Source organism: Rhamphochromis longiceps, linkage group LG1 (genome assembly GCF_057381845.1).
Source record: "Rhamphochromis longiceps isolate RC_006_pf linkage group LG1, R_longiceps_female_GT1.1, whole genome shotgun sequence".
NCBI lineage: Eukaryota > Metazoa > Chordata > Actinopteri > Cichliformes > Cichlidae > Rhamphochromis > Rhamphochromis longiceps.
The window spans coordinates 6,093,665-6,116,935 of NC_140557.1; the positions used below are offsets into that span (position 1 = coordinate 6,093,665).

The 23,271-nt window shown below is 41.4% G+C and overlaps 1 protein-coding gene across 3 annotated transcripts in view; it reads right to left on the reverse strand.

Moving 5' to 3' along the window:
• Window positions 1-6,733: 6,733 nt before the first annotated feature.
• Window positions 6,734-23,271, reverse strand: part of adamts18 (ADAM metallopeptidase with thrombospondin type 1 motif, 18) — a 60,458-nt gene continuing 43,920 nt past the window's right edge. Inside the window, exons 17-22 of one of the 3 annotated variants that reach the window (XM_085414126.1) lie at window positions 20,085-20,289; window positions 17,406-17,600; window positions 15,537-15,607; window positions 15,190-15,355; window positions 13,588-13,786; window positions 6,734-12,773 (exon numbers count right to left, since the gene is read on the reverse strand). In XM_085414126.1, the coding sequence (XP_085270252.1) occupies window positions 12,658-12,773; window positions 13,588-13,786; window positions 15,190-15,355; window positions 15,537-15,607; window positions 17,406-17,600; window positions 20,085-20,289 (952 nt within the window). In that variant the 3' untranslated portion in view covers window positions 6,734-12,657. The remainder of the gene's footprint in view (window positions 12,774-13,587; window positions 13,787-15,189; window positions 15,356-15,536; window positions 15,608-17,405; window positions 17,601-20,084; window positions 20,290-23,271) is intronic. The other 2 variants (XM_085414035.1, XM_085413958.1) reach the window with 2 other exon arrangements.

Here is a 23,271-nt window from a genome sequence, read left to right on the forward strand (position 1 = left end):
GAGGTTTTTCTGCATCACACAGGTGCAGAGACAAAGAGCAATTATTCCAACCTTTTTCACAAAAAGCCACATTGAGATGTGGATTGTGGAAACAGCCTGTGTGATTTTCTGCCCTCCCAAATAAAGAATGCATATCAAACCATCAGAAGCTAGAGAACTTATCAGCACACAAGTGTAGGTTCAGTTGATGCTTTAATTCTAGATCCAGTGCTCCTGAGTATCAATTTATGGCAGTGTATTTATGTGGAATACATTATGTAAAGATATCAGTGGAATTAATACAATTTTACATTGTACATTTATTTCCCTAAACCAGAAACTTGTGCCGAGTCTACTCCATATCTTTCTTGTATCCGTAAGATAATTACTATGCTAAGAGGTGAACTGTCGCTTTGCTGTGGAACAGGTGTTCTGCAAGGACCTTTATGCACTGGGTTGTATTCATCCTTCCCTTCGTTTTTCTGCTGTGACACAGCCATATTGCATGATACTTCAAGCACTTTAGGGATAATATTGGCCAAATGATGTCTAGCAGTATCTAGCAGATATGGTACTTTGATGCCTGCAGAGAGTTAGAAAATATTTTCATTTTGCCCCCAAAGTTCTCTAATTGCCATCTGGTAACATCCAAGAAAGTTGCATGCTGTTTACTCAGAGTAACTTTAATTCTGTTAATCTACCATGAAATCCTGACAACATTGGTAAGATGGTTGTCCTTATGGCGCAGTTATTTAGTCTGGGCATTTTCCATTTCACAATTATTGAAGCCTCTGTGCTCCTGAGAAGCTAAAACCTAAAAGCTTTAGCGAGAGCTTAACTGTTTTGGCTCGTCTTCTCTTGATGTAGAGTGTGGATTGTGGAATTATTTATTCTAATGTGTCAGCCGCTCTAAACTATGTTTAGTCTATTACTTTTCCTGGCTTGTAGCTCAAGAAGTAGCGCAGGTCATTTATCAATAAGAAGGTTGGTGGTTCAATCCCTGGCTGCTCCAGTCTGCATGCCAAATATTCTTGGACAGGATACCAACTCTCCAATCCATCCATCGGAGTATGAATGTGTGTGAATGTTAGATATAAAGCACTTACGTAAAAAAAGCAAAGAAAAAAAGTGCTTGTGTGAATGAGTGAAAGAAGCAAATTGTATAAAGCACTTTGAGTACTCAGAGTAGAAAATCGCTATATAATAATCAGTCCATTTACCATATATGATGTATGATTGACTTGCACAGCAGTGGAGTCATCATGACAGAAATCAAAACTAAAAGGATATGGCTTACATTTAAAGGAAACCAACATGTTTGTTTACATGGCTTCTCAGAGGACTCTTGTGTTAACAGACCTCAGTATCTAGCAGGATTTTCAGCTAGACTAATGCTATAAAGGTTTTGCACGTGACATCACATGATCATTGTGTAAGAGCTGTCTGCCATATTGGACATGAGAAGCAGTCCCCTATGAGCAAGCACTTTGGCGACAGTGGGAAGGAAAAACTCCATTTTAACAGAAAGAAACCTCCGGCAGAACCAGGCTCAGGGAGGGGGGGGGCCATCTGCCACCACTGGTTGGGGCCATCTCCAGCCCCTCTTTGCTCAGTTTCTCCAAATAACGAGCAAGATGCTTGCCATGAAAGAGTTTTACTGCCTCTGAGAGGGTATATACACTAGTTTGTTAACTCATAGTTGCCACAGTTTATCTCATCTACATAATTACTTTACTGATTACTTATTTTCAAAAATAATTAGTTACTTAGTTCCTTTTTTAAAAAATGATTTACAACCTAGGTAATAAAGCAATAGATCTTTCAGCCCAATTCTATTTTTTCTGCATAATCCATCATATAAAATGTAATAAAATGAAAAAGTCTCTTTTTGAAACTAGTTTTATCAGTTTTAATCTTTTAACTTTACGCATAACGCAAACATTATATGCAACATTCTCTTCTTCTTCTTCCTCCTAGCGTTTTTCCCGCTCGGTTGCAGGGTCCGCTTTTCTGCAAAGTCGTCTCCACTTGGGTCGGTCAAGGGCGTCGGTCAGATCGGCTTCGATCTTCTTCACGTCGTCCTTGATTCGGTCCATCCATCTCCGCTTTGGTCTGCCTCTAGGTCGACGTCCTTGGGGGCTGAGCCGCAGTGCTGTTCTCACCACTGAGTTCTCATCGCTCCGTACCACATGTCCGTACCACCGCAGCCTCGCTTCTTGCATCTTATCTGTGATTGGCGCGATTCCCATCCTCTTTCTAACGTCGGTGTTCATGACGTGGTCCCATCGTGTCAGGCCTAGGCACCATCGCAGCATCCGCATTTCCATCGTGTGAAGGGCTTGTTCGTGCTTTGCGGTGGCTGGCCAGCACTTGGATCCATAGAGGGCGACGGGGCGCACTACACTCTTGTAGATCTTTGACTTGAGGCGATTGGGCATTCTTCGGTCACACAGGACGCCGGTGACTTGGCGCCATTTCATCCACGCTGCGTTGATCCTGGCTCGTACATATGCAACATTCTCTGACTGGAAGAAATTTGTTTAGCATTTAAGCCTATTTTCTGCATATTCCAGCACATAAAATAAAATAGTTTTTTGTGTTTACACTCTCTCTTTCAAATAAATGCACGTAAAACAACGCAGAAAATAAATAAAATCAAAGACTCAGCGCTCCTGTTGCTCTATTTTCACCTGTATAGCAGGAGTGGGGCAGGCGGAGGTTTACCCTGGTGCAGGTGTGCCGTAGCGGTCAGTGGAAGGATCTGGGAGTTTCACATTCACACAGTGTATTTGGTGCTTGCTCGGACGTTTAGGGGTTTTTCGCTGTAAAAAGAAGTTTTCTTCCCACGCAGTGAGCAACGGACGCTAATGTTTTTGTTACTTTTTACAGAATCAAACTCAAAGTAAGGTCAGTACTTCCACACTTTAAACGCTGCACAGTCATATGCTCTCAGCACTCGATATATTATCCATTGTTGATCTGCACACAGCTGTGTTGCCACGAATGTCGCAGTCACTTACGTCATTGTCATGAGACACTCGCGCAAAAAATCAGGGTTTTAGTAACGCAGTAACGCAGCGTGCTTACAGGAAAGTAACAGTAATCTAATTACCTTTTTGCAATAGTAATCCCATCTCTGAATATGACACAGAAAACTCTCAGCCAGCCACCTTCTTTATTTCGTGATGGCAAAGGTTTTGATCTTCAGCTGGTATTTTATATTAAATAGGACATATTAATAGACAATTTATTGTTCAGCTTGTGATTGAAAGCAGACTTCCCGCTGTAAACTTTGCTGCTGCAGAGTCTATGCTGTGTATTCTTTTTTTTGCTGTTTAATTTCCAGCTTGAACACTTATGGATTTGAGAAATGGCCATTCCAATCTAAGTCAAAAGATTCTTTTTCTTGTTTCTTTGTTTTTTTGTTGTTGTTTTTTTGTAGTGAATAAACTGAGGAACTGCATCAGTAAATAAATAAATATGTGAGGCATGCAGAGACCCATAAAACTACAGAGCTGAAAATGAGTATAATGACTCTACTTTAAATCAACTTAGTCGCCAATAGAGAAACTATTTGTAATGAGCAGAAAAAAATACAAAAAGTATTTCAACTTTTTATTACAAGGCCTGTATAAACTTGTATAAACTATAGCAAAACAAGCGCTCAAAGCAACATTTTTCACATCACTGCTGTTGATTATTTCTGGGTAAAAACAAAGGAAAAAAGAAAGACTCCATGGACTTGTTGTAGACAGCAGGGAAGGAAAGTGAAGAAATTACAGTGACACTTGTAGATCTGAACTATTGTATTAGCTGAGTAACTAATCTGCATCTGCCTGCTGATTTCAACAAAGCAGTATTCCAGACACCCCCAAATAGGGCTGGGTGGGTGCTGGGTTGGGTGTTGTCTTGCCTTGCAATCAGTCCCCAGCAGTACATGGAGAGCTGCTGTAATTAAGGAGCAGTGTCCCCCATGAATCCTATCCATGAAGCAGGACTTTAATTCCCCACTAATTGAGGCCAACCCGGGGAGGGCAGAGGTATTTGAGTCTCCTGCCGGCTGGACCAACCACTGTGTTAGATGATTAGCCGAGGTACAGCAAAGGTAACAATGAAACCGAACCTCGCCAGCACAGCCAGACACACCTGCCCACTTCTCATTGTTTCTCTACTCCAGCGCTATGCGAAGGAAACCCTACCCAAATGGAAACAAACTTTCCAATCTGAGCTCCACTTTTATGGGCACAGTTTTCTCTGCTGGTGGGAGGCAAGTGGGGGAGAAGCTAGAGGGAAGAGGAAGAGGGGCAGGCAGTTAGATTGATTTGTTTCATTTGGATTTGTATCTATTGCGGATGTGATTGCTGTCGACAGAGGTTTATACAACTCCGGAGAGAACAAAAGAGAGGTGGGGGTATATACTCCAGGCTGCTACAAGTGCTGCGTCTAATAGAGAAAAGCATTTGTAAAATGGGATTTATTTATTGTGCTGATATTACAGTTGCATGGATGTGTGTCAGAGTTCTTTTTGGTTTTGTTTGCAATATCCCCACAGTTTAAGTTCAGTCTAAACAAACTGCTGATGGTAATGTGAAAAAACGTCAAATGCACTGACTCTGGCTTCAGGTGACAGTTGTTTTGTATCTTTAATGGTGCCGTTCGCCGTTTTGGGTGCATGCGATGCCTACTTCACTTTCATGTGTATGCTTCACTAGAGGCAGTGGGTAAAAAGCACTGAGGAAGTGGCTGTGAGGCACAGTGTCACTGAAATCTGTCAGACTCCTCTCTCTCACTCCATCTCTGTCTGTCTCTCTCATTCTCTCTCCCTCTCTGTCTGTATATATAGAAAAACCTCTCCATTTCAGAGCAGCGCTTGACAGCGACAGACGCTTCAGCGCGCTGAGATTTACTTGGAATTGTCACTATTGTCTTAGAAAAAGTTATGATTTATTCCCGTGCAACTTTGTTGTCTGCACACAAATGCACACAGCGAGAGGATCTCGTGCTCAGATACGCACACATGCAGGGTTAACAGCTGTAAATTGGTTCTACTTGCTATTCAAGACGTCACAAAGTACGTCCGTCAGTGCTTTCCCTTTTCACTGATTTAAAGATGCCAGCTTTAGTATACACTGCACTGCACACAGATTGTTTTAGCACCTTTTTAGAGCAATTTTTGAAGCTTTCTGTTGATTTTAGAGCTTTTCTTGATTTGAAAGGCAAACCAGCTCCCCAAACACCTCTACAAAATGTAGCTGTAGAGTAAAATACAGCATCAAATTACTTTTTTGTAGCTCAACTTTTAGCATTTTATCAACTTTGTCTGATCCATTACACCAATTAGAGCTGCCAGAGATCAACCGTACCCTGCAGTGATGGGATTTGCCCTCTCAGAATGATTCAGAGTATTCTCTTAATTTAGCTAACTAGCAACTAAAGCAAATCCTCGACCGAATAAGATGTTTTGTTCAAGAAGACATTCTTTCACTTTCAAACCAATCCGTTCAGTCTCATGAAGGCCTCATTAAGATGAAAGTCTTGTAGGAAAGCCTGATGTGGAAGCTCTTTATCTTCTAAGTGTGCCACTCAGTACAAAAGAACATAAAGTGAGAGGTCGAGTAAGGGGGAGTGCGGCTTGCTGTACGTGGGAAGTACAATCATGTACGAGGATGCTGGAAACTGAAATATATGTCGGAAAATAATGTATCTGCTGTAATGCGACCATTGCTTTGTCCTTGTTTGAAGCACTAGCACGGCTTTGATTTATTGAGGTTTGTAACCTTGGCCAATTACCTACAACACACACTCCCCGGCTGTTTTTCCACAGTGAAGGGGAGCGCTTCACCCTCCTTCCTTTACACTTTTGTTGCTGGCCTTGCACAAAAAAGTAACAGTTAATTGGTAATAGTTCTGACCTTGTTTCTTTCCGTCTGATGACGTTTCCCCCTGATTATTTATAATTCAGCTTTGCCCTCAACGTGCGGAGAGTGCTTCATTTAGTTTAGGAAATCACTGGTGGTCTAAAAATCAAGCCTGGCTTGTTTTCGCCTATTCATCTTTTTATCCACAAGGGGCAAAGTGAAGGATGGCCTCAGAGATTTAGCTGGCATTGCCGACCAAAAGGTCTGAAAAATTGATAGGTTGGAATTTACATATCTGTTGTGGAATTGTATTCCCCGTGGCCAGCTTGAGCTCACAGTTCATCAATAAAATATGACAGTCTGAGGAACAAATATTGAAATGACGCCTGTCGAAATGAAGTTTGGGAATGTGCATATAGTAGCGACGAGTTTAACTTTGTAACTTGGAGGTTAGAGAAGTCATTGCTTTTGTTTAGTGTAAGGAAATAAAGGGGAGACCATTTGCATACATCTAACATCTAGGTGTGAGAAAGTGATTTATTTTGCTGTTGTTGTTGTTTTTGTTTATATGGTTTGGAATTTGCATTTAACGTGGAGGGACAAAGAGACTCAAAGACTGAATGCAGAATTTTTGAGTGGGCACTGCCCTCTGGTGGTCAGACAAAGAACTGAGGAGATGTTGTAGCGCGCATAGATTTCACCAGCAGCTCATTAAACAGAGTAAAATGTGTAGCATGTGTACATACTATACTTGTATACATGTGGGTGTACTCTACATGACTTAATCTGTATAGCAGTGTGTCTCCAGGGAAGAGGAGGTAGCGGAAGAAATGTGCGCTTCTTTCAGAATGACGTAGAAGAGCTCCATCTTTATAAATTCACACAAAAACACAACAAGAATAAATCTGAAAAAGGACAAAGATACAATAAAAGGAGCTCAGTCCATTTCCAGCCACTTGGATGCTGTTTGCTCAAGGTCACGAGGTTAGGCAGGTGGGCATGGCTGCAGCTGGTGCCTACAGGGCCCCAAGGATTCTAATCAATTCTTACATTTCAGGGGAAAATGATGAGAAACCGGCCGCTCAAAGGAAGATAGATGAGAGAGAGTTGCAGCAAACACACAGATCAATAATATTCATAGCCTCAAGGAGAAAATATGTTAAGTAAAAGCTTTTTACTCAATGGATCTGAGCAGGGACGCTCAGAAAACCTTTATGCACCAGAGAGAGATCAAGAGCGAGAATAAGCTGGTATGAGCAAAAAAGCAAACAAAAAATAAATAAATAAGAAAATGTCCACATTCAAGGTTCTATGCGCTTAGGGGGATGAGTAAAAAAATGCTCGAAATATGCTTAGCAAATCAGTGCATTCATGTAATCAGCAAATGAACAGGTGGATTATATTTTGTAAAAGTGGTGCTTGAGCAGCCAAGGGGAATAAGTGCTGCCTCTGCTGCAGTATGACAAACAGGGATGGTGCAATGTTTTTAAAACAAAACGCTCACGTAATCGATGATTCTCAGTCGAGAGGGGTCAAGGGACACTTCTGGGGTTTTTTGTTTGTTTTTTTGCTTTCTCACAAATTTAAACACCCCGGAAGATTCCTGATCTTTTAATTAAAAAATGAATTTTGAGACATGCATATACAACAGCTGTGACACAGCAGAGAGAAAACACACAGCATGCGGCATTATAAAGTGATTTAGGCGCTTCAAAAGCCAAACACTACAAACTTTCCAGAGTTTACAAAAGCATAAGCAAGGGTAATGAGATGAAAGAAGTGAGAGGTGAGACAGCGAAGGGGGAGAGGAAGAGGAAGGTAAGGTGAGGTGAAGAAAATGTTTTTTAAAAAAAGATGGAGATGGATAGCAGAAAAGCTAATGAGAGACAGGCTGGCAGCATGTGATGGGCAAGGATCGGGGGTGAGGGTTCGCCAGAGCTGAGGAGGTTTAGTTATGCGTGAGCCATATATACACAGGTCTTTACTCGATTCTTAAATCATCCAGCATGACAGAGACACAAAGGCTTGTCTTGACGCTGAGCTGCCAGTCGTCTTTTGAGCTCTTAATCACCTAGATCTGCTCCTCGCAGATCTCTTAACGTTAGAGGAGACGCCTGGCAGCAACGAATGAGCCCCACACTGCGACTCCCACGCAACTGCACACCTCTAAAGCCCTGCCAATGCCATGATCCACCTGCAATCACCCTGCAGCAAATACCAGGCGCTCCCCTGTGCAGGCAGCCACATCGTGTGTGTGTGTGTGTGTGTGTGTGTGTGTGTGTGTGTGTGTGTGTGTGTGTGTGTGTGTGTGTGTGTGTGTGGGAGAGATAGAGGGGATGGTGGGACGAAGAAAGGGGTAAGAGTGTGTGTCTGCTATCTTTTTGTATGTGTGGGCACGTGCTTCGTGAACTCTGTCTGATACAGAGGTACTGATGGGAGAGGTGGAGTTGAAATATGACAGCTTTCACTTGCTGTGAAGCCTGCCCTCAGAGTAAGCCCTGCAAGAAAGAGAGATCACTCTCACTTTCTCTCAGTCCACACACACACATACACACACAGAGACACTCATACACAGGCTTAGATGGAACTTTGTTAAGATGTGATTAGACTGACTGTCAGTTGTGAGAGGTCCTATCAGGGTTCACTGCCTGCCAAGTGCACACAAACGACGGTCTTAGCCGGCCTGCCTGACACTTAGCTAGCGGAGAAATGTCTAAGCTGAAAATAACAGCCGACCCTGACTTACAACTGGACCGACAACAACTGGTGCTTTGCCAACTGGAAAACAGGAAACAGGAAAGAAATACCTGCATCACTCAGCCTGGGTAGCTCAAGTATTAAGAGAGACAGGCCTATTTTGGAGTTGACAGACCAAGGCAGGCATTTACTTTCGTGCAGTGTGCTCATTGTGTACCAGGTTCCAAAAAAGGTACACTTCTTTTTCTTTGGACAAGGTTTCTCATAGCGGCGGGTTGTTTCAGGAGACATGAAAACAGATGTGATGAATTTTAAACAAGGCCACAGCCATGCTAGTGGCTCACTGAGGCTCTAGCAAGGCACAGATGTGCTCCCAAAATGCTAGCATCAGCATCCTTATAAGCATTAGGCAACAATACTAAAATGCTAAACATTAAACTCAAAGTACAGCTTAATGTCAAAATCATGTGGTATTAAAGTTTTTGCCTAATAATGGATTTTTAAGGTTTGTCTGTTTTCCCTTTAATGTAGTCATTCCGATGGCTGTAATAGATATCCCCATCAGGTTGGCTGTTGCTGTTTTGTGCTTCTTAACTTCCCTGATAGAGCTGGAGTATACAAAGTTGCCATGACCCTTAGAGTCAAACTGCCACATTAATGGAAGCATATCAGGTTTAAGTTAACCAGATTTAATATTTCTGAGATCATTAAATTCATTAACAGATGTTACTGCTACTGCCAAATTTTAGTCAATCTGTCATCAGAATTTACTATAAATAAAAACGTATTTTTATGGTGTAAAATTTGCACACTTGTCCTCCGTGGCTAAAATGCCAACATCTGGTTCCATTGCATTGATTGACAGGATGTAGCAGGTGAGCATTGTCAATTCCTGAAATTATCATTGTCAACAACCCCCTATAGGATGGGATTAATCAAACTTATTAATACTGACTTCTGGTATCTATAGATAGATATTAGAACATTTTTAGGAATATTGTCATATAATTCTCTGCAAACACTTTTTATCCAGCATACACTAAACTTGTTTAAGCTCTGAGTGCATCAGAAAAACTTGTCTGATTAAAGTGATGAATTATCTGTTTATATTTTGGGGAAGTTTTTAAGTTTTGATGTTGCAAGCACATTACCCAACAAATCCAAATTCAAGTGAGGATGCCAAATAAAGAGCTACTCCTCCATTTCTGCATTTTTATTTGAGTCGCAATCTCTTTATTTCTCCGCGGCAGTAATGCCAAGGGTTGATGTGGCTCCCCATGCTAAGATAATCAAAATATGTCATTATGAACCAATATGGGCAGAGGAAATTGAGTCCCATCTGGAACTGAAAGCAGGATGGAGATATAGAAATTCTCACATCAGCTCAGCGGTAAAATTGCTGCCCCACTGCGATGTAGACATCACAGGCTGGCTTGTAGGGACATACATATGTATTGTACAAACACTCACCCTTTAAGACACAGGCACACACTTGTAAATGCATGAATCCAAGCAGCAAATGCAGGCATGCAGCTGGGAAACCATGTAACAAGGGTATGCATGCCCAAATTCCAAAAGCATGCTCTCACCCACACACTTCACAGTCAGCCTGATGCTCAGTGAACAAGTTAATTGTGTGTATGTTAGCCATCATATTTGTGTGTATGTGCATGTGCCCCAGCTTGTGGTGTCTGGCTCACAGCATGCCAGTAAACAGCATGCAGCCAAGACGATGTGAGGACTCCAGGCTTCATGATTCATGGAGACGGTTTGATTAAAGAGCAATCGCAGACCCCGCAGAGCGAGAAAGGGTGGCATAATCACTGTAATAAAAACATTGTTTAGTAGCATAAATCTCAGCATGCTTCTAGTTATGAAAGTTTTGAGAGGGGCAAAAAGTTATCAAATGTCTGAAGTTGCCAAGAGGCCAATAATAGTGAAAGCAGATTCCCACTGAGTGGCCAGACAAATAATGGGCATGAAGTGTCCAACTGGGCAATAATCACAGTGCTCATGGGGATAGAATGCAAGACAACACTAATGCCAAACGTTAAAGTTGCTTCATCAATTTTCTCACAACTAAAAATGATTAAATTAGCATATTTAGTGTGGAAACAGTTTTCTTTTGTGATGACATCAAAGGGTTGCTTTAATGTTTTTGTTTGCAGTCATGGTTCTGATAAGCTGAACATGGCTTACTCTGTACTTAAATTGACAGCCACCATTACCAACTAGCTAATAGTCAGGCACTTTAAGAGCCTTTTTTTTTTTCCAAAGGTAAAGACACATTGATTTACTTTCACTTTGCATGCATATTTGTTCCATTAACTTCAAGTTGCCTAAATATAAATTAAGACAGGTTTTAAAATGACAATATTATATGCTGCTTTTTACTGCTCTACTGGTCTCCTGTGTTTACCAGTTAGTTGCTAACCTTGCTAATTCTTTTATGTGGTCTTATGCAAAGTGAGAATAACAAGTTTTTTTTAGACTGATCAGAGAAGAGAAAGTGAATTGTAAAGATGTGGGGGAAATATAAAAAAAAACAAGAAGTTAAAATGCATCACATTTTTTCATTGGTTTGTCACTACAGGCAACAGTTTTATGTACGAAGAAAATTTTAGCCTGACTACAATTTCGTTTTTATACTGTATATTTATATACATCTATAAATACAGTATTACCTGAAGTCTCAAATTATTAGTCGTTTTCTTAAGGGGGTAAATCAAATAGCATAATAGGTGAGTTTGTAGACTATTTATACATTGATCAATCATGTTTGCAGATTCTTTTATTTAAAGAAATAGATATTGGTTTGTTTACGTCTTGATTTCATATTGGTTCAAGGGTGTTTTTGCTTTTCTTCCTTGATCTCTTTTAAGAAATTGTATTTATCGGTTGTTATAAATGTAGATATTGAGAGACCAGCCAATAGCTAATATTGGATTGCCAATAAATCAGTCAGTCTATTTTACATTACTGTCTGCTTTTAGAGTTTGAGCCATTAAAATTCCCTTCAACCAAACTACTGCATATATGTTGTTTTTATGTTGTTTTGTGCCCCAATCAAAACAGAAATGAACACGAGTGCATCATCTCTTATCTCAAGCTCAACCTGCCACGTCTCTATATTTTGACCAGACTTCTGTGAAGAACACACCTACACTACTCTCTCTCAATAACCAAAACCCCTTGCTATCTAGACTGCACCCACGCTTACCGAGCAATCATCCTCTTCTCTCCCTCTTCACCCTCCTCTACTCTCCCCCAGGCTTGCAGACAGCCTTACTCATTATTCACCTCATTGTGGCTGTAATCGATAGAGAGAATGCAGTGAAGAAAAGAAAAGCAGACAGATGGTGAAGTTATTTACCATAAAGATAAAGCAGAGATTAAAAAAAAAATACAACCACTTACAACGCAGTTGAATAACATATTTTAGGTACACAGATACGGATGTTTAAATAGCACTGACATGAATGTGACGTGGTGCGATTCAGGAGTAGTAAACAGGACAAGTGGACATCATGTGAAGGAGAAGTGCAGTTCACCTGATTACTAACGCCCCATATAAAACTGAATCATGTGAATGCAAGGGTGACTGGCACAAAACACAAAAATAACATGTCCCAAATCCACTGTAAATCTCACAAAATGTAAAATCATATATTAGGACCCATAATAACTTAAACAAAGACATACGAAACCAGATGCCTTTAAATGCACAACATATAACTAATCACACTATTGTTCTTTCCTGTTGTCCTGATGGCTTTCTAGTTTCAGGGGTTTCAAGAGGAAAATACTCCACAAAATATCAAGATACATATATTTTACAACAAGTCTTCAGTTTGGATTTCACTGTCTTTCCAGTTTCAATGTGAGCATTGACCTGATGACACCACTTTGGCAGAAGAGCATCAGCAGCCACGTTGCCTTCTTGAACAAAGTCTGTGTATGTACTCTTTCACTTCTATACAAAATGCATTAGTCAAGTACTCCAGGAAGAAAACACACATTGCTGTGCACAGTCCTGTGTGTAGTGGGTATTTGCCCCTGAATGGCCTCCGTAGCAGCACTTTTGTTCGAGGCTGGCCGTTGTGGACTCAGAGGTGTCAGAGCTCTATGGCTTCTTGCTGGAGCAGGACTTGCAGCACTGCTCTCCATAGAACTTGTGGTTACAGACGCCGTGCTGAGGGACCAAGTGGCACCAGCTGAAGTGATCCACACAGTGTTCTTCTGAAGAGAAAACAAAAAGAAGCAATGCTATTATACATATTATAAGAATAAACATTAACTTGAAGATATGAGAATAAACAAAGCAAAGAAAGTAGCAAACCAGAAAACATTTGACTAAATTATTGCTAAACTTTTTTGTTTTTCAGTTCATTCAGTGACTAATTAGTTGAACACCAACACACACAGTGCTAATGTCAGCATGTTAATATGCTCCCAATGGCAATACTAACATGCTGGTTTTAAGCTGTGTATAGGCCAGTGTTTAATGATGTTAATAACTGTTACACACTGGCCTGCTAATATAAATGGACTGATACTTATACAGTGCTTGTTATTGAAAGCCATTTACAAACACTCGTTCGTACAGCATTTAATTCTATGCCTTTAAGCACTTTTTAACTATCATGCACACAATCATACTCTGATGGATGCATCAGGGGCAATTTGGAGTTCACTATTTTGCTCAAGAACGCCTAAACTGGAGGAAATGAGGACTGCGCCACCAACCTTCCAATTAATAGTCCAAATGCTCTCTTGTCTGAGTCATCGCCACCGAAAAGGTGAGAAATGGTTCAGCTCCTTAACATGCAAAATACTAACAAACTGAAGTGTGCTACACATTAGTGTGTTGGCATGCTAACTAATTGGTTTGCCATATTACTTTGATACAGTATGATGCTAACTCTTGCAAACTCTTGGGCTGCTAGTCTTTGAATGAAATCTCAATAGTAAATCTCCTCCATGTCTGTAATTATATGGTCATCATTTAATGATGCTGAATAAATTTGTTCTTTGCTCCCTCGGAGAAATATACCTTTCAGTGCTGGTCCAGCAGCTGTGACCCGGCTGCTAGAGCGATGTGCTGGAGCCGGGGGAGCAGCCGGGCAGAACTGCGTGTTGCATGCCCTAGAAGTGACGGGCCTCTGGTGTGGCAGGCAGCCAGCTGCGGGGCGACCTTGTCGAAGACATTGGATGGATCGAGTCTGGACTCCTCCGCCACAGGACACAGAGCACTGAGACAAAGGCAGGAGAGAAGAGGCAGTGAGCCAAAAAGAAAAGAAACAAATGAGAAGAAGAGATACAAGAGGAAGCACAGTCATACAAATAAGAGGGGAAAAAGTTTGAGAGAGGAAAAGCAGCTGTAATAAAGGGATAAGGGGAGGGAGGGGAAAGAATGGAAGAAAACTCTACGCAGAGACAAAGAACAGATGAAGAAAACAAACAACCCTAACACCATGTACCTGCCCTGCAGCAGGTGTCAAGAGATATCTTCTCTGGTGGAATCATACAAGGATCACAAGCTTGAGATCAAGCAGAATAAGACCTGCACTATAAGAGGTTGCCCTTAAGACGTTTTGCATAATAGATGATGTAACACATAGTCGACACAACCGTACCCCAAAAGACTCTACATCTTTTGGCCTATCCCACATATCCACAGTTCCACTTCTGGCTAAGACCTCTGCTACATCTGTAAACTTACATCACCTACACTGTATAGTCTGCCACTTAGTTTTCTTGGGGGGGGGGGGGGGGGGGGGGGGCACTTGAATGTGGTATTATGACAATTAGTAACAATTAATGATTTATGCAAAAGACTCAGACTGAAGAGAGTCTCTTAAACAAAAGCGAAAAAATGTCAATTCAGAGACAGTGAAATAGAAAATAAATCAATTTTTAGAGCTGGTGTACATATCACCCGAGTCTAGAGTGGTGTGTCCAACCCATTCATATTAGAGTGGACACAAGTTAAAGCAAGTTCAATCTGAAGCCCACTAAGCCATTTCAGTATACCTACTGCCAAGGCAGCATTCCATTTGATATCAGTGATTTGCATGGCAAGGACTGAACATGCTGGGTACTGTTAACAATAAAAGGCTGCTCTAGTCAATCATCTGTCACTTACAATGTGTGCAACTTATAAATCTTTACTGTGACAAGTACTGTGACAGAATAGTTCAAAAAGAATGAAATCAGGTTTTGAGCAGTTCTTACACTTTTTACATCAGTATCACATGCCTCATGACATAACCAATCAGAGTCCGACAATGGCAGTCCGTGTTTAGTCCGATTTAAGTGAAAACTGACCTAAGACCAACTCTGTGTGACAGTCGAGGGCTCAGGATGTGTTGCTGATGTGAGCTGACCCATAGAGGCAGTAGTGCAACATGGGTCAGTCTGAATAAACTTTAAAGGTAGATAAAATAACATTTCTTGACACGATGTTTAACAAATGGATATGAAGTGTCCCTTTTTATATTTTTAGCAGTGTAACTTTAACACATCAAAGCTGTAATCATACTGTGTCATATAAGGTAGAAAATCTTCAAACTGTGAGATTTTCAGCTTGAACACACAAGTATCCGTAAAATCTTTTGATGTAGATAGCATTTAACCAAAGCACAAGAAAATCTACCTGCTGCCAGGGAGAGGCGTACCAGCCTAAGACCACTACGCTTGAGGTCGTTCTTCCAGGGACCACCCAAGGGAGCTCTGGGCATGGACCTCGGTTGCATCCTTGCTGAAGATCCACCAAAGGTTTGGCTATATTCCTGCACCTCCGTATAGTAAACGCCACATACCTGTGCAACGAGAGGACAGGCTATCTGCTCAAAATGACTATACCTACAGAGCTTCTCATTTGAAAAACATTGAAATTCTGACTCAGATGATAGTAAACAGATGGCACAGTGGGGTCTCAAGTATCTGTGCAGATCTATTAAAGTATGAGGGATGTCTTAGTGTGTAGTTGAAGGCACATACCCTCCCTGTGAGTCTCTCTCCCCACAGTGAAGCTCTCTTTTCTGGATGCCTGAGCCACACGACCTGGAGCACTGAAACAGAGTGCAAGCAGGAGGGACAGCTTTAGAAAATGAACTCTGTGAGTGGTTGTAAGTGATGGGATGGTTCCTGTAGTTACAGACACCGCAAGCTCATTTACTGTTGTAGTTAAGGAGCAAAAAAAAAAGAAAACCCTGATATGCTTTACTGTGTATTTTTCAGTCATTATATAAGATGAGCAGACAGTTTGTGTCACCTGTGTGTTTTATCAGCCCGGCTTTCTGCTACAACAGGTAAAAATATGACCATCTTTGGCACAAATGCAGAAAAAAAATCCTATCTGAACTGACTTCCACAGATTCACCTGGGTGAAACTTCTCAGTATTAGTATCGAGTGAGCCAACACATTTGATCTGTCACAAAGTAGCAACCGCTGCTAATCATTATCCATTTCAGAAGCATGGGACCCCATTAACCACCTATCATTCACACTCATGGCTCCAAGTGTATAGCAAAACAAATATTTACTAACAACTAAGTACTTTCAATGGGGCAAATAAAAGTCACATCACGCAAAGTTTAGTCGAGCAGAAACAATCTATAACATTTCTGACTATACATGTTATACATTTCCAAAACTGCACTTCCTAAGGCTACGGTGGGCAATTTGAACATGCCAGGCAGACACCCTGTTAATGGCTAGAAAAGGTTCAGGGCCTACAAGGTTCAGTACACTGAAGGCTTGAAGAGCAACAGGGAGGATGAAAAAGAGGTTGGAGCTAGATGAGAAGAATATGTGCACAAAAGAGGAGCTTGAAGTTTTTTGGTTTTGAAAAATGAGACTCGTTTTGCTGTCATTTGTGGTCACACTGCTTCTGTCCTTCTGCGCTCACTCACTTTCTCTCTCTTTCACTCTCAGCTTATTTGGCTGTGAGCGGGACCCAGGCAGCTCCCTCTCACACAGCCACAGAGAAGCAGAGTGAAGTGCAAGAGGCTCGAGTATCTCACTAACACAGCCAAGATTTTTCACAGATGTTTGTTTTTTTCACTGCAATTATTAAGTTAACGTTGCTATTTGTAAAAAGAATGCAAAAAAGGGCTTCAGGTGTAGATAATTATTGTACTGTTTTCTTCATCTCTCAATATTCAAACATCATCTTTCAGCTGCGCTCACCACAGCAGATCGTAAAATATTAATTAGGTCACCTACTGTAATTTGCGCATTGGTAGTATGTACTGATAATGTGTGAAATGAAATGAATTATAAACACTACGGTTAGTTTAATTCCCTGATTTTGGTTGTTGGTAGTTTCTTTGCAGAAATGCATCTTCCACAGGTCACAAAAAGTTAGATGTTCAGTTTTGTAAAATATATAGAGTTACTTATTTCCCCCAACCTGCCTCCTCTACTCCCAGTTCAATTTGTTTGTGCCAGTATTATTTTCAACAAGCGCAGTGCGGGGAAATGAAGCAGAGGAGTAATGATAGTTCCAGATGAAACATGTTGCATTTCATTCTGGTCTATTGAGGCTGCTGGCTGTGAAACTGCTTTCTCTGTTCTATGATAGATTTCTCCCTGTATGATTGTTAAGTGTTTTTGAAAAATGGGCAAGCTAGAAAGAGGGCTTTGTATTCTTTATTCTGAGGGTCCAACATCAAAAAAAAGAATGTTTATTCCTGATGTTTTATATAGTTTCAGGACACTACTTTTTCATCTGTCGCACTGTACTGAGACAGACACACCAATAAGCAACAAACTGACCCACAAATAGAAATGCCTCACTGCAGATCTGAACTCAAAATTCAGTTCACTTCCATTTTTCTTGAGTTTCATGAGTCCTTTTTTCTTACCTCTCCCCAAGGAGTGGGGATCCACTGAAGCCTCTCATTCTTAGGGCAACGCCGCAGGACGCAGGTCTCTTGGGCTTTGGGTCTGTGGTGCTGTCTGCACATGCTGTCGGGCACCACCACAGCTTTGGCCCCTGGATCGGTGCTGCGGCAAAACACGGTCCGCTTCCTCAGGCCACGACCGCAGGTCTTGGAGCACTGAACACGGACAAGTAGGAAGTAAAAGTCATTGTGGAGCAAAAGTCAAAACTACAGATGATCCTTGGGATATTAATGATTCACTAAGCAAAGGTTTAATGGCCATACACAGATTACTTGTACGCACATACACTGTAACTTATAGTCTTATGATTGGTTTAACCTTCAGCTTCCATCACATTTAAACATTAGGCCATATTAACAGCAGTTAAATCCTTGGCACAGACACTGTTAATGCATTCCTAATTCACCACATGGTGGATAAGCAAACAGAAGGTCACTGGTTTGATGGCAGCACATTATGGCCTGTCATTAAACACAATAAACCAATAACTCTGGGATGAATGTGACCCCAACTCATCAAAGTCCTCACTAACAGCAGACATTGGTTCTGTAAACTCCATGTGAACTGCAGAGAGATGGACAGCAGAGTCGAACTGCCCCACTGGGACTGAGGAGCACAGCCATCAGGGCAGATTATCTGAACACACCGCATTAATTTATTAGAGAACAGACACACACATCTGAGCATCTACACTCACAACTATACACATCCCAGTTGTCCTCTTGTCACTAAAAGCTCCGATTGATCTTTTCAGGGACGCTGGCCTTGTCTCTGCCTGACCGCAAACTGAACTCAGGCTGCTGTTACAAAATAGTGCAAACACACAATTTGAGTGTCCCGAAGAATGATGGCTGAATGGCAGCTGAATGTCCGGACTGCACAGGTCACATCAGCTAAACAACCTGGAACAGTTTACAAAGTATCAGATGTGCTGCCAGGCTATTAATATTGTATACAGGGATATGAGCACTGAAAGGCTCAGTCTATTATGTGATGCACTGTAGATAAAGAGGAACCAGCCAAATCCATCAACTAGCCAGATCATTAAACAATGTAATCAAGACCATGCTTTGCAAAGAAACAAAACAGTTCTGTGCAGCGAATAACTACTCATTGCTTATAAAAGAGTTGACTCCACCTTATGTAGCTGTGTCGTTATTTAAGCATGTGCTATGTTACTAGATGGATACAGTTAGTTCTTAAATAGATATGTCAAACAACACAAAGGACTTAATTTTGACAGGAGGTGAAATATAGAAAAGGGTAAGAATTTGTTTTAATCTGAATTTTTTTAAAACTTTAATGTTCCTGACAAGTGATCTTTCTTTACTAGTAAAGACTATTACATTGTGTAATTTATCTCGTACTGTGTTCCACAAATCCAGAACTTCCTATAAATAGGAAAATAATCTTAATGGGACCCACCTATCTAAATAAAGGCAAAAAAATCCAACAGAGGGCAGCAGAGCATTTGTTTGAGCTTGAGTGAAACAACTGACAGCTTGAAAAGGAAACTCAGTGTATGAGTGAATATGTACCTTCCTAGACACAGACAGGGTTCTGTCAGGCAGAGACATACCAGTGTGCATTGACCACACACTGGTGATGCTTTACTTGCACTTAAGGAAAATAAATTAGCTATGACAGATATCCCTCATAACCTCTAACCCTTTTAGTAAAAAAATAATGACTTAACAATAGAGTAGGCAAAGACTGGGTATTGACACCTATGAGTGAAATAAACTCATTTTTTTAACCAAAATTTATAAAACAATACCTAAAGCCTTTTTCATGGTGGGAAATGCACAGGAGTAAATAAAATGTCAGATCGTCTTGGTATAATAATAATAATAATAATGGATTTGATTTATATAGCGCTTTTCAAGGCACCCAAAGCGCTTTACAATGCCACTATTCACTCTCACATTCACACACTGGTGGAGGCAAGCTACGGTTGTAGCCACAGCTGCCCTGGGGCAGACTGACAGAAGCGAGGCTGCCATATCACGCCATCGGCCCCTCTGGCTAACACCAGTAGGGTAACGTGTCTTGCCCAAGGACACAACGACCAGGACAGAGAGCCCGGGGATCGAACCGGCGACCTTCCGGTTACAGATACGCTTCCCAACCCCCTGAGCCACGGTCGCTCTTAATGTGTGTAGAAAAAAGTGTTCAATATTTTGCTAAGAGCTTTCTGAAGCTGTGCAGTGCTACTGTGTTCTAAATGTGATCAGTGTAATGCCATGGAGAGCACAACAGTTTAATTCTTGAGTTTAACATGTTTGCGTACGGACATTTGCTAAGTGTTAACATTGAGTTTGTTAATGGCACTAGATTGACTGTTAGGTGAAGGGTCAGCAGAGTTATTGCAGACTACCCTATGGGGAACATGAATAACAGTAACTAGTGTCACAGAAATCCATTTAGTAGTTGCCAAAATATTTTCCTTAAACCATGAATATAAACCTCATGTGGCAATAAAGGAAAAGGTAGAGGTTCCCAAAGTCATTAGGATTTGACTTGCAGGGATCGTAAATGTCAGTACAAAACTTCATAGCGATTCATCCTAGGTCAACGTGGACTGTCAAAATTAAAAGCTACGCTGCTCTTGTGGTTTTGGAATGTTGCTACAAACCCACCTGTGACCAAGATCCAGTGCTCCATTCTGGCGGGCAGGACTGGGTGTGGCAGGGCTGGACTTGGGCCGGAGAGATTACAGGGCAGAAGGAGTGCGCCACCACCTCCTCCCGTTGGTAGGTTACCTTCCTCATGCAGCGCAGTGTCCTGGTTTGTTGACCGCCACCACATGACCGACTGCAAGCACCCCAGTCTCCTGGTGCCCAACTGTGCCAAGAGAGCAGAGGAGATTTAAGAAAACATGGAAGGTTTGCCTCAGTCACTGCTCAAATACAGAAATTGAGTTTTATTTAATTGCATCTTACTTTAGTGCCATTCAGCACAGTTGTCTCACAGAGCTGCATATTCCAAGTTCAAGACCTTACAATATCATAGAAACTGACAATCCCACTCTGTGCTTTTCCCAAGTGCATGAGTGGGAAAGAAAAACTTCCTTTTTACCAATAAACCTCAATTACCCACTGAAATACAAGCTGTCATCGCACCAAACATCTCTGAAAAGTTCTTATTGTTGTGCTTCGTAAAACAGCCCTTTCTACCCTGGTTAAATTAAAAAAATGAATTCATTAAGTTAGATTCTTGGCTCAGAGCTGGTTATCAGCAATAAAAGAAAAACAGAATATATCTTCATGTCTCTGCAGTTCGATCAATCTCCATATTTATCATTGTATATGAAACTAAACAGGAAAACCATTTCTATACCTGACTCTTAATGACAGCTTTTTCAAGTTCCTCAAGGCCAACCACAACATGCAACACTTTTTCTTCCCCTTTGGTTTGTTTGGCTCATTTATTTCTCTTTCACCTGTTCACTCTGCCCTCATCTTCTTACTTCTAATCTCTTCGCTCTTTGTCCTTTTGAAATCCTGCTTCACCACTGATGAAAAGCCTCCTGTTATGTCTAAAATAGTTTCTGTCTTGGCATCAGGGCTGTAGGGGGAGATTTCACCAAATGAGTGGTCTGACAACCACAGGCTTAGAAGAGGGAGATGGAGGGATGGGCAGATGGCGCTGTCCAGTTCTGAGAGAACACGCTACCACAGGGACCATTCCTCCATACCACCGACCTGCTTCAGGGGAAGAAAAATGCTTTCATTTTTGTTCAAATGCCACAGGCAAATGAAGCTGCGGGACTAAACTACAATTTGGAAATGGGATAGATGTCAACCAGTGGGACCCAAAAGGAATGGTTTGGGATTTTTTGGCTTGTGGACTGTTTTGCTTTTTCCCCTGCTGTTTTTCCTGGCTTATAAATAACAATATATCATTGGGGGAAAGTGGCTGAAGAGCCACTCCGCTTCACTGCAAACCACCACTGACCTAGCTGTAATTTGTATCTCTAAAATGTTTCATTACCTGAGGTAAGAACAGCACATTGCTGCAAAGGAGGTTCTGAAAAGCTCGACTGTATATTTTCTGGTACTTGCATGGCTGCAGACCAGGTACCACCAGTGAATGGAACTATTCTAATTCTAATATTGGAGCCGTGTGGTTTTCTTAAGATCCTAAGCATAATTATATACCACAATCCAACCTTCTTTAACAAGCTGCTTGTCTGGTTTGCATTTCCCACACATGTCCAGTCCTTTAGCAAATGCATTTACTGTGTCCTTTGTCTCTTCACAAACATTCAGTGAGCTCTAGAAGCTGTTGCAAGTTGAAAAGAGTAATAAGATAAAGGTGCTCTTTTCATGTTGAAGTTATTTTACTCTTAACTTTGCAGTATAGATCCTAAAAAGTGGTAAATATGCCTGGTACATAGATCGTTTGAACTGATTTGTTGGCACTTACAAAACTGATGTTCATGCTGAGTTAAATATCTTTAAAGGAGGATTCTCTTCCTAATTTCAAGCTAGCCCAAATGTTTGAACTGACTTATTAAAATTCTCCTTCCGTCCCCATGTTATGGGAACCTGCTGCAACATCACAGTCCAGCATCCCCGCAAAGTAGAGAGAGAACAGGTCTAAAGCAAAAGAAAGGGAGTAGATAAGAGTGAACGGGTGAAGCTGTGTGTGTATTTTATGTGAGGCTGTGAGCGTTGGGCTTGGGGTGGGGGTTGACTGGCTCTGCATGGCTAGACTGGCCTGGCCCCATGGGAATCCTTCCATCTCTGCACAATAAAACATGGATAGGCCTGTCAGCACCCGAGATACATGTCACAGAGATAAACAGGCACTTTCACATTACCCCTCCTTCCACACACACACACACACACACACACACACACACACACACACACACACACACACACACACACACACACACACACACACACACACACACACACACACACACACACACACAAACACTGATGTTCACTCACATAGTACACATGCATCCACTTCATTGTCAATTTTTCTTTTCTCTGCTGGGCTCTTGAATGCGTGCCCATACATCCTGGAGGTCTTAATGCAGTCATTAAAGCTTTCATGCTGCTCACTCAACTCAACTTGCTTCCTGTGTAGCATCCATAAATTGGCCCATACTCACAACCATCTGAGAAAAACTGTCAGCTACTGTAGAAAATAGAATCCATGGGTGTCAAGCTTATTTATTTCCCTGCATGGACAGTAATTATTTATACCATTTTCTGCGCTAAGCAAAAAGAGGCGGATGGGACACGCAACAAGGCTGTTTAATAGCTTTCACCGAGATAGCAGAAATGGTATGCCCAAGATTAGGAGCAGGAAATGTCCTCTCGGGTGGTGGGAAACTTAGTAAGAAACAGAGGCTGTATGCTGGAGGTGTAACTGATAGCTGTCTGGCTTATTCAACTCCTGACACAGGAGAAAGTTCAGTCTGGACTTGTTGTAGCATGGCTAATAGTGAACAAAATAACAACATCATTAAGATCAGAGAAGCAGCTTATATTTCTACTTTTAAAGCACGGTTTGGACCAGAAATACATGATTCCAGCATTATGCATTTGGAAAAGGAACTATAAGAATGCATGCTGCCTTTCTATGTTGGCATGTTGCTTTTCTCTGTGTGTGTGTTTGCATGTGCATGAGTGAGTACTCTCTCTGAACCTAAGACACAGTTTCTTGCCTGTTCTTTGGAGCAATGCTGTAAATCAAGCTAGCTCAATTTCCCCGAGCCAAAGCCCTACATACTGTAGAAGAGGGGCCATTTATTCAGCGCTGTTTCAACTTGTTACTCCACTGAACTATCTCCTGTTTTCCTCCTTT